Source organism: Thamnophis sirtalis, unplaced genomic scaffold (assembly GCF_051295495.1).
Source record: "Thamnophis sirtalis isolate CommonGarterSnake01/CBP01778 unplaced genomic scaffold, rThaSir2_p1.2 scaffold_4, whole genome shotgun sequence".
Taxonomy (NCBI): domain Eukaryota; kingdom Metazoa; phylum Chordata; class Lepidosauria; order Squamata; family Natricidae; genus Thamnophis; species Thamnophis sirtalis.
Window position 1 is genome coordinate 113162170 of NW_028261384.1, and position 16746 is coordinate 113178915.

Below are 16746 nucleotides of genomic sequence, written 5' to 3' on the forward strand. Positions count from 1 at the left end.
CCCCTCCTATTTAACATCTATATGAAGCCACTGGGTGAGATCATACGCCAGCACGGGATCAAATATCATCAATATGCGAATGATACTCAATTGTATCTGTCCGCCCTGTGCCAACTCAGCAAAGCAGTGAAAGTAATGTGCCAGTGCCTGGAGGCTGTCAGGGTCTGTGAACAAGCTGGCACTCAATCCAGACAAGACCGAGTAGCTATTGATGTTGCCTCCCAAGGTTAGTCCAGACATTCCACCTCTTAGCCTGGGGGGTGAAATTATACACCCCTCAGAGAGGGCTCACAATTTGGGTGTCCTCCTGGATCCACAGCGGACGTTAGTGTCATCTGTGATCAGGAGGGCTTTTGCCCAGGTTGGCCTGGTGCACCAGTTGCGGCCCTACCTGGACCGGGAGGCACTTTGAATAGTCACTCATGCCCTCGCCACCTCAAGACTGGATTACTGTAACACGCTCTACATGGGACTGCCCCTGAAGAGTGTTTGAAGACTACAGCTGGTCCAGAATGCAGCCGCATGAGCGATATGGGGTGTATCTAGATACACCCATGTTACACCTATCCTTCGCAAGCTGCACTGGCTCCCCATTGGTCTCCAGACGCGCTTCAAGGTGCTAGTCATTACTTTTAAAGCCCTACATGGTTTAGGACCTGGCAACCTGAGAGACCGCCTCCTGCCGCTTACCTCGCAACGACCAACAAGTTCACACAGGTTGGGCCTCCTCCGGGTGCCGTCAACCAGACAATGCCGGCTGGCGGCTCCCCAGGGGAGGGCCTTCTCTGTTGCTGCACTGGCCCTGTGGAACGATCTACCCATAGAGATCCAGACCCTTACCACTCTCCCGGCCTTCTGTATAGCTGTCAAGACCTGGCTGTTCCAGCAGGCCTGGGGCTGTTGATTGACATCCAGCCCCGCTTAGATAGAATGGATGATGTGGAATTTTAGTACTGTATTTTCTATTTTTAAATGGTTTTGTCTTGTTGTGAGCCGCCCAGAGTCCCAAAGGGAGTGGGCGGCATACAAATTTTATTAAATTCGGAAACTCGGAAACTTATTAGATTGTTTCAACATGCTCTATGTGGGGCAGCCTTTATGAGCATCCAGAAATTTTAAATGGTTAGATGAGCAATTTTGGGTTTCACATAGCTGGTTCATATTGCACTACTGCTATCTCAGCTATATTGGCTTGCATTTTCTTTCTTGATACAAGTCAAGGTTGAAGATTTGAAGGTTTTATTTGACTTGTATGCCGCCCTATTCCCAAGGGACTCAGGGCAGCTAACAAAACCAAGGGAGGGGGGAGGACAATACAAAAAGGAAATCCACAAAAAACAAACAGCAGTACAAAACAATCTAAAAGGTCTCAACACGCATACCCATTCGAGTAGGGGATGGGACTCAGCAGCCACAGGCCTGCTGGAACAGCCAGGTCTTGACGGCTTTACGGAAAGCCTGAAGGGTGGTGAGGGTCTGAATCTCCACGGGGAGATTTTTCCAAAGGGCCGGAGCAGCCACAGAGAAGGCCCTCCTCCGGGTGGTTGCCAGCCGACATTGGCCGGCCGATGGAATTCAGAGGAGGCCTAATCTGTGGGATCTAATGGGTCTTTGGGAGGTAATCGGAAGGAGGCGGTCTCTCAAGTACCCAGGTCCAAAACCATGTAGGGCTTTATAAGTGACAACTAGCACCTTGAAGCGTATCCGGAGACCAATAGGTAACCAGTGCAGCTTGCGGAGGATAGGTGTAACGTGGGTGTACCGAGGCACACCCATAATCGCTCTCGCAGCTGCATTCTGGACCAGCTGAAGTCTCCGAACACTTTTCAAGGGCTGCCCCACTAGCAAGGTTGCTAGTTATCACTATATTTTTCCTTATGTGAGCTTTTTCACAAGGGTAACTGCCTATTATACTGTCAGAGAAGACCACTTTATGTTCTATTGTTTCAATATAATCATGTAGAAGCACATAGGCATCAAGCCTCTCAGTGGCATCCTCATTCTTTGGGATATCCTTCCATGAGAATTAATAGTCCCTAAACCTGGGTTTTCCCAGAAAGCTGAATGACCTGACTTTTCCTATAAGCCTTGAGATAGTATGAAACTGGACCTCTATAAAGTTCTGAAGTCAGATCATTCAGCTTTCTGGGAAGATCCAGGTTTAGGGGACTGTTAAAACTCATGGAAGGGTGTCCCAAATGATGAGGCTGCCACTGAAAGGCTTGACTTTCTGAAGACAGGAATGGAGATAACTGGTGTACAACTCACACTTGTGCACAGGTTGTCCTGGAAACAACAGACGCCTGTTCCTCAAGCAGTCAAAAGTTAAGAAGAATGCCCTCATTACACACCATAATAATTCTCCAGGAACGAAGGATCCTGAACCTAAAATTACTCAGTCTTGCTAAGCTTGAGTTTTAATCTGTTGGTCCCCATCCAGATCTCAATTGCCTCTAGACACCAAGAAAGGATTGTTGTAACAGGGTTTAACACACATGGGCAGAGATGTATAATATAAGATAATCAGCATGCAGATGATATCTCATTTCATGGTGATGGATGATTTCACCCAATGGCTTCTTGTAGATGTTTAATAGCAGAGAGAGAGCATCGTGGTATTCTGCATAGCAGGGCTTGGAGGTCAATATTTAAGGCTGAATCCAAATTGAAAGGGGTACAGATAATTCATCCTGGAACTGCAACATGACCATCTTCTGAACAATCTTCCCAGAATGGGAAGGTTGGAGATAGGATGACAACCCAGTAATGTATTCTGAAGGAGGAGCAAAGCACATCAATATTATATTTTCCTCACTTTTCAACTCTATCCAGACAAGCGAGACTGTTGAAGTCCTGTTCTGATGCCTGGATGCTCTAAGACTGGAGAGGAACAAACCCTGACTCAAGGCTAATGAGGATATTACTCATGACTATGGACATTGGGCAGCCCTCTCCTCTGAGAATTTTTAATCCATAATCTTGGGTTAGGCTGCATTTCTCAATTCAAGATTGATGCACAAACTGCGGGTCCTCTTGGATTCACAAGTATTGGTCAAGGAGCAGGTGATAACTGTGATTGGGGATGGGAGTTGTGTGTTTCATCTGTTTTACCAATTGCATCCTTTTTTTGAATTGAGAGCCCTTTCTGTTGCACACTCATGGCCCTAAGTTGTTAAGATAGTCCTGTGAGATACCTTGAGAAGTCTGATATTGAAATGGAATAACATCAGCTACTGGTCAGCATCAAGACATAAAAATATTTTTAAAATAAATGTGAAAGTTACAAGTTGGGCCTGGCTTTAGAATCAATCATACATTCATTGGTAATTTACATCCCTCCCTTTTCATCTCACATATTTTGCAATATTTGAAGATTGTTGTCACGTTTCAGTCATGTTGTTTGATTAATGGATGGAATTGCTAATACTGTGTTCAGAACAGAGAAGCAATTTCTTAATTCTACAGAGTAATGGCTATTTCAAGGTTGCACTTTTCTTTACCTACTCCCCTATAATTATCAAAAAGATTATTATTGACGTTGTTCTTAAAGTCCTCAAAGATAGACAGCTTAATTATTTCATATATTTTGAAAAACATTTATTTGGAGTTTGGGGACATGTTAGGTCATTATTGGAATGGTGTCACTGAATGATTTTTATTCTAAAATTCAGAACCTAATGGAAGTTACGTGAGGAATAGACAAATTTATTTATTGTCTATTCTTGAAAGTTCTTAAGTATTACATGAAATGATACAAAGCTTGTAAACTAGGCCATGGTGATATTGATTCTTTTCCTAATCTTGCTATGTGTGTCTTGCAAACCTCAAACAGTGACATGTGAAATCCAAGATGCTATCCCAATTGTTCACAAATATTTTCAACCAGGTGACCTCATCATTGGTGGCATTACTTCGTTCATCTTCATAAGTAGAGTTGTAGAGCACTTTGAGAAGGTTCCCAAGAATTCTGCTGTTGGTGAACCACTGTAAGACATTATTGTTATTGCTAGAGGTTTGTTGCACAGTCAATCAAATTTTCAGATTGGATTTGGCATTTTTGTATGCCTATCAAGTCATTCCCAATAACCCAAGATAGACAGATGTTTTGTGGTGTTAGATGCATTGCTTCACAATGGAAGTTGTTCTGAGTAAAGCTGCCTTTTGTAATTATTACTATTATTATTTTCTTTGTATTAGTATAGCGATGTACATGAAATTCTTTTATACACTTATTCTCTGTGTTATAGTTAAACCCAATGTTGCATATATACATTTTAAAATAAAAATGAAGTAATACTTTTCAACCCATGTATGTTTTCATTGGGCTTTCTAAAGAAAACCAATGGTGAGATTGTGTTCCTTGAAAAAAGATTGGGGAGGAAGGGTGTCAAAGTAATTATTTAGTCTTTCATGTTTAAAAGATTTTACATACTTCTGTGGGTTACACATCAGTTTCTAAAGAAAGCAAAATTATAGTTAACCATTGGAATAATACTGTTAAGTCAGAGATACAGTATATTTTATCCTACTAAATAAAACAACAATAAACAAATTTGCCTCTGACTATGCATTGAAGGTTTTTGGAGTTGGGAGATAAGAAATACATGGCTTGGGATAATTTGAATGCTAAAAATCATATTGTGTTTTTGTAATGTTTTTAGAAATCCTGATTTACAGTTTACAGCTAAGCATCATTTTGCTAAAATTGTTTTTAAGATAGAGAAACATTTGGATTTTGCTTAAACTGGCTTTTGCATATTATGGGATTTTAAAGTGCTTATTATAGATGTAATATAACAAGCTATAACCTATTTTGTACCTGATAATGTGTTGCTGCTAAAAGAATAATATTTTTTATAGATTCTGGAACAGGACTTAGATACTTTCCTAAGAAAAGGTAAAAGAAACCAAAGCCAAAATCAATGGTATTTTTTTGCTCAGTATATGATACTGAGCAAAAATAAATAAATACCATTATTTTTGATATCATATAATTAAAATTGTTTAATAAATACACTCATGAAAAGCCAGCAATAATTCTACTGCAAACTGAATGGTAACTAATTAATCAGTTAACATTATTCTTATGGAATTCAATTTCCCTGCCCTTTTTAGACACAAAACTTTATTTCATACAGCATCTAATTGCCATTGCAGAGTTCTGATCAAGTTTTATCAGCATATTTTGAGCTTCATATTTGCTGTGAAGAAGATCAATGAAGACCTTCAGCTCTTACCTAACATCACCTTGGGCTTCAGAATATATGACAGTTATGGTGGAGAGTACTCATATCATGCCACAATGGAACTTTTTTCAAGTCAGAACCAATTAATTCCCAATTACAAATGTGGCATCCTGAACAAACTCATATCTGTTGTCGGAACTCTTGATCCTGAATATTCTTTTACTATTGAAGACATTTTAGGCATTTACAGGGTTCCACAGGTAAGATTTATTAATAGTAAGTTGTCCATACATTGCTTTATATTTGCAGATGGATTAATTGCAAGACATTAAGATATGTTTAATTTAGTATACATTTAACTATGAAGTATATTTAAGAAATTAATTTTATCAAAGCAGAAAGCAAAGTGAATTTAATTTCAGAATTTGATATAAAAGGTCAATTTCAAAAATTAATAATTAATAATCATTAAACATTCCCTGTTGTGTGGGAGCTTTGGATTCCCTCTCAAGGAATTTGTTATTGTGATGAACAAAAAAAGATGTAATGTTTCTGTATTGTATATACTTATGTTGTTAGACAGATGCATTCAGATGTTCATGGAGTTACACATAGTGTTTCGCCTATATTTCTCTCCAACTACCAGTGCTCCTGCTACCAAACCGGTAGTAAAAATAAGAGGATACCATTACTGATGTATGTATGTATGTATGTATGTATGTATGTATGTATGTATGTATGTATGTATGTACACATACAACCATATATATCTGGCCTGCAGCACAAGATGCTTAAAATGCTCTATGGTTCAACAACAATATGAACCACATTCAAGGACAAAATTATTTTTATTGTTGAAGAAAAAAGAGTAATCTGCAAGTTCAGTAGAAAGAGGGTAGAGCGAATCATTTAGTTGGGCAGATGAAAGGGAACTCAACAGTCAAACCCATTCTGACAAATATTTCATACACATAAATAGTGTGAAAGCATATTCTGAAACATTTCAGAACTTTTTATTTGCAGAAGATGTATATCAGTTTTGTCGACCATTTTTCTGTCTATTTTTTTGTTCCTATAGTTCTTATATGGTCCTCCTCCAAGTATCAATGGTAAAACTGATATCCCCTTTTATTACCACATGGTTCCAGGTGAAGACTTAAATTTTAGGGGAATTCTTCAGCTACTCGTCCATTTCAAGTGGGCCTGGGTTGGAATTCTTGTGAAAGGAGAAATTGGAGCAAAATTTGAACAACTGATATTTTCATGGTTTTCTCTCCATGGTATCTGTATTGCCTTCTTCGAACAAAAACTTGGGACAAGTTATATCAGTAATCTGGATGATGACCTGAAATGGTTTGTGGAGACATTTCATCTTTTTACTAACAGCAAAGCTAATGTTGTGATAATAAAAGATAAATATGTTTTACATTTAAGATGGTTATTATATCTACCTGAAATGGAAATAATTTTTATAAATCCTAAAGGTATAGTGTGGATTGTGGCTTCCCAAATCAGTATTGCATCATTCTTTTATCAGAAAAGCTGGGACGTACAAGTCCTCCATGGTGCATTGTCCTTTGCAGCCTACTCAAATGAAGTTGAAGGATTCCAACATTTTCTTGAGACAAGAAATCATTTCTCATTCTTTCCACAAGATGGTTTCATTAAAGATGTATGGGAACATGCATTTGGCTGTGTATTTCCAGACTCATCTGTGAATCAGGAAACTGAGGGTATCTGCACTGGGAAAGAGAAACTGGAGAGCCTTCCTGGGGCTTTTTTTGAAATGAGGATGACCAGTCCCAGTTACAGTACATATAATGCAGTGTATGCGGTGGCACATGCTTTACATGCCATACAAGTGGCTCAACTACAACATGGGAGAATGTTGAATGTCAGGAAATCTAAACTTCAGGATGTACAGCCATGGCAGGTAATTTTCTCAAGAGTTAAATGATGAGGGAAATGAGACATTAATTTAAAATTAGATTCTGCACCTAATAACAGCAGCAAGACTGTTGGTGGTGCAATACTGGAAGAAGGAAGACTTGCCTACAACTCAAGAACGGACATTGAAAGTTACAAATTTAGCCGAGATGGCTAAAATATCGGCATATCTCAAAGATCATTCAAATGAGAGATATAAACGAGACTGGAAAAAATGGATTGACTATATACAAAACAAATACGGGACTAAGAAATTCCAGATAGCCTATGCTTAAGATCTGGAATGATTTAAATTGTTTAAAGTTAGCTCAGCAAGAAGAAGCTAAGATCAATGCAGAGATGTTATTAACCCTTTTTTATTTTTTTTTCTCTCAATATATTTTAGACTGTGTTTGTTAAAAATCTATACCATGTATGGGCTCTGGGAAGTCAGGGGGAGGGAGGGATATATACTAGGTTAGATTTCAATGTAATGTGACTTCACATGTATACTGTTTTTCTATAATTTCTCTGTAAAAATAGGATAAGTTAAGTACACTGATATATAGTGGAAATACACCAAGGGGAGAAGGAGTGGGATAGAAGAAAGATGGGTAGAAAGGGACGGGAGAGAGGATGTGAGGGAGGGTGAAAAGGAAGGGAGGGAGTGGATCGGGAGAGAGGAGTGGTAGAGGGAGAGGGGAAGTAGGTAGAGAGGGATGATGGAGGGAAGATAGAAAATTGGAGGGGGATGGAAGAAAGAGGTGTATGGGGAGGGGAAGAGGTATATTGGGTTTGTATTTTGGGGGGTATTGTTGACAAGAGGAATTGCTGTGATTATTGTTTAATGTTGTATGGCGCCGGCTATGCACTGTATATATGTGAGTGTATGAAAATGAAAAAATGGAAAATAAAAACTTTTAAACGATAAAAAAAATTAAAATTGGAAGTGACATTGTTCTATGAACAGAAACTAGGAATTTCTCTTGTGTTCTTTCTTTAGTTTTTTTTAATTCTTGGGGAAATTGCTAACCTCAGAGTAGTTTGCTTCTGCCTTAGTCTTCCAACCTCACTTCTTTTCTAAGTCCTTTCCTGCTCCTTTTATTCCTATATTTCAGGAACACCCTTGAAATAGATTCTGTTAAAAACAGTTAGCTAAGAAAGTCTTGACAGTGGATACAGAAAGACATTGACCATCCCCTTAGCATAGAGGAGATCCTCTAATAAGAACATATCAATGTTCTTATGAAAACCAATTTTCAGTTCTGCTCCTTCACCCCACCACTCACCTGATAAACTTTATTCTAATATCTGATTCATTCTACTCCATTTCACTCCCATCCTTTGGGTGCAAATAACACTCTGGTACCTGCCCTCCACCACTTAGAGACACAATTAAAATTCCAGTCATAAACTAATGGAAAGCTACCAGTCCTGCAAAAATTCCCCTTATAGGTCCTGGTAAAGGCAACTGCTTAACATCTAGGTGACCAATATAAAATCACTCTTCTAATCGTAAAACCAGGTTAGTGATGATAAACTGTTAAAAAACTGATACTTAATGGATTACATTAATTTGTAGTTGGGACATTACTGAAGAGCAAAAGACAATCTGGTGTCCTAGTCTCCACTATTCTATAAATCATATCCATGTCCCTCTCCTCATTCAAGTTGTATTGTGTTAATCCAATCTAGCTAGTATGCCCTTTTTATAAATGCTTCAATCCTCCCAATCAGGCAGAAACCCCATATCATATGCATGTGGGATGAATTGGTAACTTAAGTTGACCTGGGAGGGGTTTTCATTGAGGGATTGGATCCTAATGACCATATTCTCTATGCATGGCATAAATATCTCCTTCCCAGCTTCGAGGCCCAATAATTCCTACTCACCCATTGTCAAATATCAGAAATCAATAATTGCAGGTGTGGTTGGCTACTATGTAATAATCTTTAGAAACCTTCTTCCCATTGCCAAGTTCTAGTAATATGACATCAATCACCTCTCAATCCTATTCCATTAAAATGCTTCAAAAAACACATACTGAGGAAACATTTTCTGCCAAGCCAAATGGACTCCCATCTAAATCAAATGATAACTGAGCTACCTCAGATCTTCTACAATACTCATGAAAAATTATAACATCCTTACCCAAGAGTTCCACCAGCATGTATTCCATAATAATAATGTGCTTTAAAGCAATTATTGCTAGTGTTTCATTAAGGATGTCAAGTTTGCATCATCATGGCATCATCACCTGATATATCTCAACTTTCTTTATTCTTCGGGTGGACCATGAGTTTGACATCTCAACACTAGATATTTGTTAACATCAAAAACACATTTTGCTACCACTTACCAGTTTTAAGTATTTGCTGAACTAGATCTGCTCCAGCAGAAGAGAAAGCTTCAAGGGCTGCTTGCATGCAAGAAAAGGGAAGCTATAAAAATATTTTCAAACAGCCAGTTCCAATTACTGAACCTCATTCACAATTCTGGGATATCACAAAAATACTTGGCACTGTTTTTCTTTTAGGGTTGCTGTATTTGTAAAAAATTCAGTCAACCACTAGCTAGCAGCAAAAAGCCTTTTCTGTGTTTCTCTATCGCCACCAAGTGACTGGTTAGATTTTTCAGACATCCCAGACATGGAACACAGCAAGCTACAATTATAGCTTTAATAATTGTATCTATTATATTATTTGTAAATCTATATTTTTTTATCTGTAACTTCCCTGATTTGTGTATCTCTAATAATAGTTGGCAGAATATTTCTCGCAAAATAATAGTACAAATGTTACAAACTTTATGTGATAAATAATACTTGCCTAGCCAATTAGATATACTTTTGAGAATTAAATTCTCCTAGAGGTACTTGAGTAGGGTGGGGTGTGGGTGTTAGTTTTCTTTTATTATTAAATAGTTGTAGACTATGATAAAATATTTTTATCAATAATGCCGTATTAAGCAAATGTATCTGATGAATCACCAGAATATTGCACATTATCTCCTTCATTGTTTTGATCTGTCACATAATTCTGTATCTTAACCATGCTTTTTCTCTGTCTTCTCTTTTTTACAAATATGTTCAATTGTTTCTCTATTCAGCTACACTTCTTTTTTAAAAGAATTGCATTTAACAATAGTGCTGGGGATGAAATTTCTTTTGATGAGAAAGGAGAACTGGTTACAGGTCTGGATCTTGAGAACTGGGTCACATTCCCCAACCAGTCCTTGCATCAAGTGAAAGTTGGGAAGCTAGATCCCAGGGCTGCTGAAGACCAAATGTTCACCATTCATGAGGAAGCCATCACCTGGCCCAGTACTTTCAATCAAGTAAGTTCTGATTTTGTTTGGATGTCTGGGATGATACTTTCTTACCATCCATAATTGGAGCCAGCAACTTTGTTACTAAGTCATAAATTACTGCAATGATTTACACTATCAGTTCCAATTGTAATCATTAGTAACTCACCCATTGTGATTTGGGGACATTGCATGACCACAATGTGACTTTAATGCCAGCTTCTCTATTGACTTTGCTTGTGAAGTCACAATTGGTGACCACATGACCATGGGGACAGTGCAATAACTAGAGCTTTGAAGACCAGTCATTAATATTTTTGTAGGTTCTTTGTAACTTTGAGCAGTCACTGAGAAAATAGTTAGGATCCAAATGACACCTCTATATCTTTTAACAGAGAAAGAAGAAAACATGATTCTTTCAGTTGATATGAATATGTCTATAACTGGAAAGAAATTAGATTTATGAAAAACAGTAAACTTCAATGGTTAGTAGATCTTGGGATGGGTCAGATGTGGGCCAGCTGTAATGGGCCTTGTGATGGGGAGGTCATGTCAGGTGTTGGTCACTGGAAGATGAAGTGCTGGTTGGGGAATTGTGTGGGTTATTGAGGGTCAGTGCCATCACTAGTTAGTTGTGTGATTGATTTGAATTTTGAGGAGTTTGTAGGCTGGTCAATGTTTCTGTTGATGAGATTGCTTATGGAGTGCCAGATTTTGATGAACTCACACATGTGTTGGTGGCCAATTATTCTGGTATTACTCCAATCAAATTGATACTGTTGGTGTGGGCAGAGATTAAGGATTTGTGATCATGGCATTTGACTGCCAGCTGATGTTCATATATTCTGGTTTTTAAGACCCATTACAAGACTTTCTCTTGTACACATCCACACCTGACCCATCACACGACCTACTGACCACACAAAGCTTTTATAAGCAGAAAAACACAGATATCGCCTAAATTCTGCTGCAGATGTTATTTAGGCTGGCAATGAAACATTCATAAACCAACCCACGAGGTCCTCTTGGGGAAGGAGGATTTGGATGATTATTTACAGGGTCATTACATCTTATGGATAAAGTCACTCAGATCCATTCACAATTTGAGAGCAGCCATGGAGCAGGACCATTAGAGATGTCCATGGAATGGACTTACCTGATTTTCTGGGAGCAGTTTGAGCCTTTTAAACTTGATAAATTAGACTGGATCCATACCGCTGATCCTGTTAGACTGAGGAAGTAGACTGGATCCTCAAGGCTGTCAATAAAACTACTTATTGTTAGATCCTTGTCCCTCCATTTTAGTTGATAAAAGTCTCCATGAGAGTGAAGTTGGATCCAAACAGTGATTAATACATCACTGTAGGAAATGTTTTATTCCAGCAACATTCAAAGAGGCATTGGTTCATTCCCTCTTCAAGAAAAATTCATTGGATCCATTGTGTGCGCACAGTTTCCATTCAGGCTTCCACTTCTCCCTCTTAGGGATGGTGTAAAAAAGTAGCTCCATTGGAACTCCTAAGTATCCTGAATAAAACACATTATCTGGATCCCTTTCACTTGGGTTTCAGGCTTGATGCAATGGAAACAGAATTGGTCAAGCTTATGGATAATATTAGATAAGAATGGGATAAAGATAGTGCATTTATCCTTGCTCCCTTTGACCTCCCAGTGTGTTTCTGTATAATGACTATTATATCCTTTGGGGCAAACTGCAGGATTTGGCACTCAGTGCTGCAGTATTTCACTGGTTTGGCTTCTTTCTCCAAGGCCATTTGTATACAGGGTTAATATGGCGTTAGAGGTCCAGTCTACAACTATTCCTTTGCAAGGTGGCAAAGCGCTCATTACTCTGTTCAATCCTTTTAAACATTTTCATAAAACTGCTGGATGAGATCATCTTGCACCAATGATGAGATATCATAATATGCAGATGATACCCAGCTTTACATCTCTATCTCTGGTGATCTAAATAATGTATTGGTTGGCCTTTAGGAATGCCTAGAGGCTGTAGGGGTCTGGATCGGGTTTCAGCTGAACTTTCATAAGATGAAGTAGATCTGGATTGAGGAGACCTCAAGATACTGTTGTTTATCATCTTTAGTTATGTATGATGTTGCACAACCTTAAATTAACCTGGTGCACAAACTTGATATTCAAAGAGCAGGTGGAAATCATGGTTACTAGGTCCTTTGTGTAACTTCATATTGTGTACCAGTTGCACCCTTATATAGTTACAGTACATGGATTGTGAGGCCCTGTGCATATTCACTCATGCCCTGGTGATATCTCATTTGGATTACTGCAATGTGCTCTATATAGTGGTATCCTTGAAGAGTACTTGGAATTTAGGTTGGTACAAAATGCAGTGATCCACACAGTTTTGTGGGCTCCTAGAATGGCATACATAATACCACCGTTGTGCAAGTTGCATTGGTTACCAGTTTGCTTTCTGAAAGTTACTGAAAATATGTTATTACCTTTGAAGCCTTATGTAGCATGGTTCCAGGATATCTGACGAGCAGTGGAACTAATCCACCCTACTTGTTCCAGCAGAAAAAGGCTGCTGTGGATCCTATCTGCTAAGAAATTTGATGGGTTGTGTGAAGGAGAAGAGCTATTTTCATTTAGAGCCACAATAATGTAGAATGCTCTAGTACCAAAGGTAGGAACTAATCCCAACCTTTTGGCCTTCTGGATGGATATCAGAACTTGGTTCTGCTAGTTGTCCTGGGGACCCAAGAAGAGTGCCCACTCCTGGAGATGGTGGATGGGGGCAAGACAAGCTTCTCTCCTGCCTTCCATTTCCTTGGTTTTAGTGTTCATATAATTTTTAAATTTTTAACTGATTTTATATTTGTCTTTTACTTCTGTGAGCCACATAGTCACTTTATCAGTGTGATGGATGACATATAAATAAATAAATAAATGTTAAACATTTAAATATTATATATTTTTAAATCTTCTTTTCAAACACCAGAGTGAGCACTAATATTTCCCTTCTTATTTTACTTATTGGGTAGACCCCACCTGTTTCACTCTGTTCTGAAAGCTGCTCCCCTGGTAATTTCAAAAGAAAGCAGGAGGCAAAGCCGTTTTGCTGCTATGATTGTCATCCATGTCCAAAAGAGAAAATATCAAGCCAGAAGGGTAAAAAGCATCATTGCATTACAGTTCTACAGAAAGCTAAGTTATATTAATTTGTTGTCGATGGATTATGCTGTCCTTAAAGGAAGGATTTCTTTACCATCTGAAAGGAAGACTTAAGGCAAAGAGTGAAGCATTTAACTATGGCTCTGGTTTAAAAAAACAAACAAAAAGAAGCAAACAATTAACCAAGTGCTTAAAATAATATTGAAACTCCTGATTTTACTTACAGTAGGATTACTTTCTGTAACTGTGTATTATTTATTCTCCAATAAAATCTGTGCAGAGGTGGGCTTCACTTACATTAACAACTAGTTTGCTGATTGTGAGCATGTGCACGCATGCTTCACCCACAAGTGCCTCTTTGGGGCTGAACTGCAGCTTCAAACATGCAGCTAATCTACTCAGGCAGCTCCAGTGAGTATAGCAGGTGTGGCGAGAACTAAGATGGGCAGGTTGGGCAGGGGGAACATGCCAGAAAATTAGTTATATATGGAAAGGGTAGCTCAGGGGTGGGGAGCAGATGGGCCCAGCCAGTGATCGCAACTACGGTTCACCCAAACCAGTCCGACCAGGTAGCAGCCCATCTCTGAATCTGTGCCACAAGAATGTGTTGAAAATATATGGAAAAGAGTCAAATCCTTAGCTCTTTTCCTTGAGCCTTACTTGCATTTATGGATATGAACACACATATGATCCCACAGGAATGTACAAATGAACAAAATTCAGTATAGATGAAGTGAAAGCAGCACATTCCTGTTATGTTTATTTTTATTTATATTATACACAATATTAATCAATAAGTACTTAGGCTTATATACTATTTCACAATGCTTACAGCCCTGTCTAAGCAGTTTAAAGAGTCAGCCTATTGGTACCAAAAATGTGGATCCTCATTTAACCCAGCCTGGAAGGATGAAGGGCTGAGTAAATACTGTTAGAAAGATTTTGTAGCAGGTTGCTTCCCCTAAATACAAGATGCAAATATAGAGCTAATACATACAATAGATAAGAGACAGTTAGAACTATTAACAGAATCCTTTAGAGATAATTACCTTGTTAAAATCCAAGTCTGAGATTGATAAGTCAGATGAATAGTGCCCTTTTTGCTGTTAAGAAATTTAAGCCATAATAATATTCATAGAATAATCACAGGATTAAAATAGAAATTTGAAAATAGACACACATGGATGTATAAATATATATTTAATACATATAAATTTAAATTTAAATTTCAGACATGGATGACTGTTCCAAATGCCCAGAAGGTCAATATCCAAATAAGGATCAAGATTCATGTCTTCCCAAAAGAGTATCATTCTTATCCTATGAGGAACCAATGGGAATATGTCTACTGATTCTGGCACTTTTCTTTTCTGCCTGCACAGTTGTGGTTCTGGCAACATTTTTGAAATATCACCATACTCCCATTGTCAAGGCCAATAACAGAAATCTCACCTATCTTCTACTTATCTCCCTTCTCCTCTGTTTCCTTTGCTCACTGCAGTTCCTCATTGCACCTGGAAATATAATATGTCTCCTCCGACAAATTAGTTTTGGCATCATCTTCTCAGTGGCTGTGTCTTCTGTGCTAGCAAAAACCATCACTGTAATTATGGCTTTCATGGCTACCAAGCCAGGATCCAGGATGAGAAAATGGGTGGGAAGAGGTCTGGCCACCTCCATTGTTTTTACTTGTTCCCTGATTCAAGTTGGCATCTGTACAGTATGGCTCATCACATTTCCTCCTTTTCCTGATATTGACACCCATTCAGAAATGGAAGAAATCATATTGCAGTGCAATGAAGGCTCAGCTACCTTGTTCTACTGTGTCCTGGGCTACATGGGCTTTCTGGCATCTGCTAGTTTCACTGTTGCTTTTTTATCCCGGAAACTCCCCAGCAGTTTTAATGAGGCCAAATGCCTCACTTTCAGCATGCTGATCTTCTGTAGTGTGTGGCTCTCCTTTGTTCCATCCTACCTGAGCACCAAAGGCAAATACATGGTGGCTGTGGAGGTTTTCTCCATTTTAGCATCCAGTGCTGGGTTGCTGGGCTGCATATATTTCCCCAAATGTTACATTATCATCATTTTGCCACAGCTTAACAATAAAGAACAACTAATTAAGAGAAAAGGTTAATAATATACAACTAAACTATTTAATTATTTCTGTTTTTTGACAGTCTTTGTTTAAAGCTGTAATAATTTTTCCACTAATTTTGGAGAAGTAGAAATTATTAGGTGAGTTTTCAGTTTGGGAATGAAGTCTAGCCCTCATTTAGTTTAAAATGAAATCTGAGAAAATGTAAAAAAAAAAACATAATTCTTGTTAATCTTACAATTTGCATTTTGTGGACAATTTGATGTGATTCAGGTTGTTTAATAGCAATAGCAATAGCAATAGCAGTAGACTTATATACCGCTTCATAGGCCTTTCAGGCCTCTCTAAGCGGTTTACAGAGTCAGCATATTGCCCCCAACAATCTGGGTCCTCATTTTACCCACCTCGGAAGGATGGAAGGCTGAGTCAACCCTGAGCCGGTGAGATTTGAACCGCTGACCTGCTGATCTAGCAGTAGCCTGCAGTGCTGCATTTAACCACTGCGCCACCTTGGCTCTTTAAATGACTAAGACTGAATTTGAAATAGAAAGAACACACTATAAACATATTTCCCATAGCCTATAAAGTGAAAGCATGAAAATGTCTTGCTTGGGATCAGTTTTTGGAATGATGGAATTCTTTTAAAACAAAGAAATGTTTATTGCTATGCTATTAATTTGAAGGGGAAAGTGATGGTTTGAACACACATGTGTACAAATATTGCTTGTCTTTTTTGAAAAGAAATATTAAATGAAGGTATATGTAATAATCTAGTTTTCTTATTTTACAACAAAGTCTCTAAATATGTTTTCTATATTTTAGAAAATAGAACAGTATTTTTTTTAAATTTAAAACCACAACTACTACTGTCTTATACGTACCTGAAATTATGCCTCAGAGTGACTGGCCCAAAGTTCCATAGCCGTTTTTGTGCCCAAGGCAGGAGTAGAACTCCTGCAACTGTAAGCTGCTCACTGTTACCATGTGGGTTGCCAAAACATTTTATAAATTAATAAAAATAAGTAAAGTCACAATTTTATAGTTTATAAACTGATGCCATAAGTACCATAAATTCCCAG

The 16746-nt window shown here is 38.2% G+C and overlaps 1 protein-coding gene across 1 annotated transcript; it reads left to right on the forward strand.

The window, feature by feature from the left end:
* Nucleotides 1-3774: 3774 nt before the first annotated feature.
* Nucleotides 3775-15706, forward strand: LOC106547883 (vomeronasal type-2 receptor 26-like). The gene is made up of 6 exons (XM_087714616.1): nucleotides 3775-3986; nucleotides 5116-5446; nucleotides 6265-7119; nucleotides 10222-10449; nucleotides 13443-13569; nucleotides 14805-15706. Exons 1-6 carry the CDS (start codon nucleotides 3775-3777, stop codon nucleotides 15704-15706), a joined length of 2655 nt encoding a protein of 884 aa, XP_087570742.1.
* The last annotated feature ends 1040 nt before the right edge of the window (nucleotides 15707-16746 follow it).

Bases quoted from the DNA above. Each gene is read 5' to 3' on its own strand.
- LOC106547883 (XM_087714616.1), top strand. From the start codon at position 3,775: ATGGTGATATTGATTCTTTTCCTAATCTTGCTATGTGTGTCTTGCAAA. The intron at 5,447-6,264 runs GTAAGATTTATT...TTGTTCCTATAG, and splicing joins GCATTTACAGGGTTCCACAG to TTCTTATATGGTCCTCCTCC. The intron at 10,450-13,442 runs GTAAGTTCTGAT...CTTATTGGGTAG, and splicing joins GGCCCAGTACTTTCAATCAA to ACCCCACCTGTTTCACTCTG.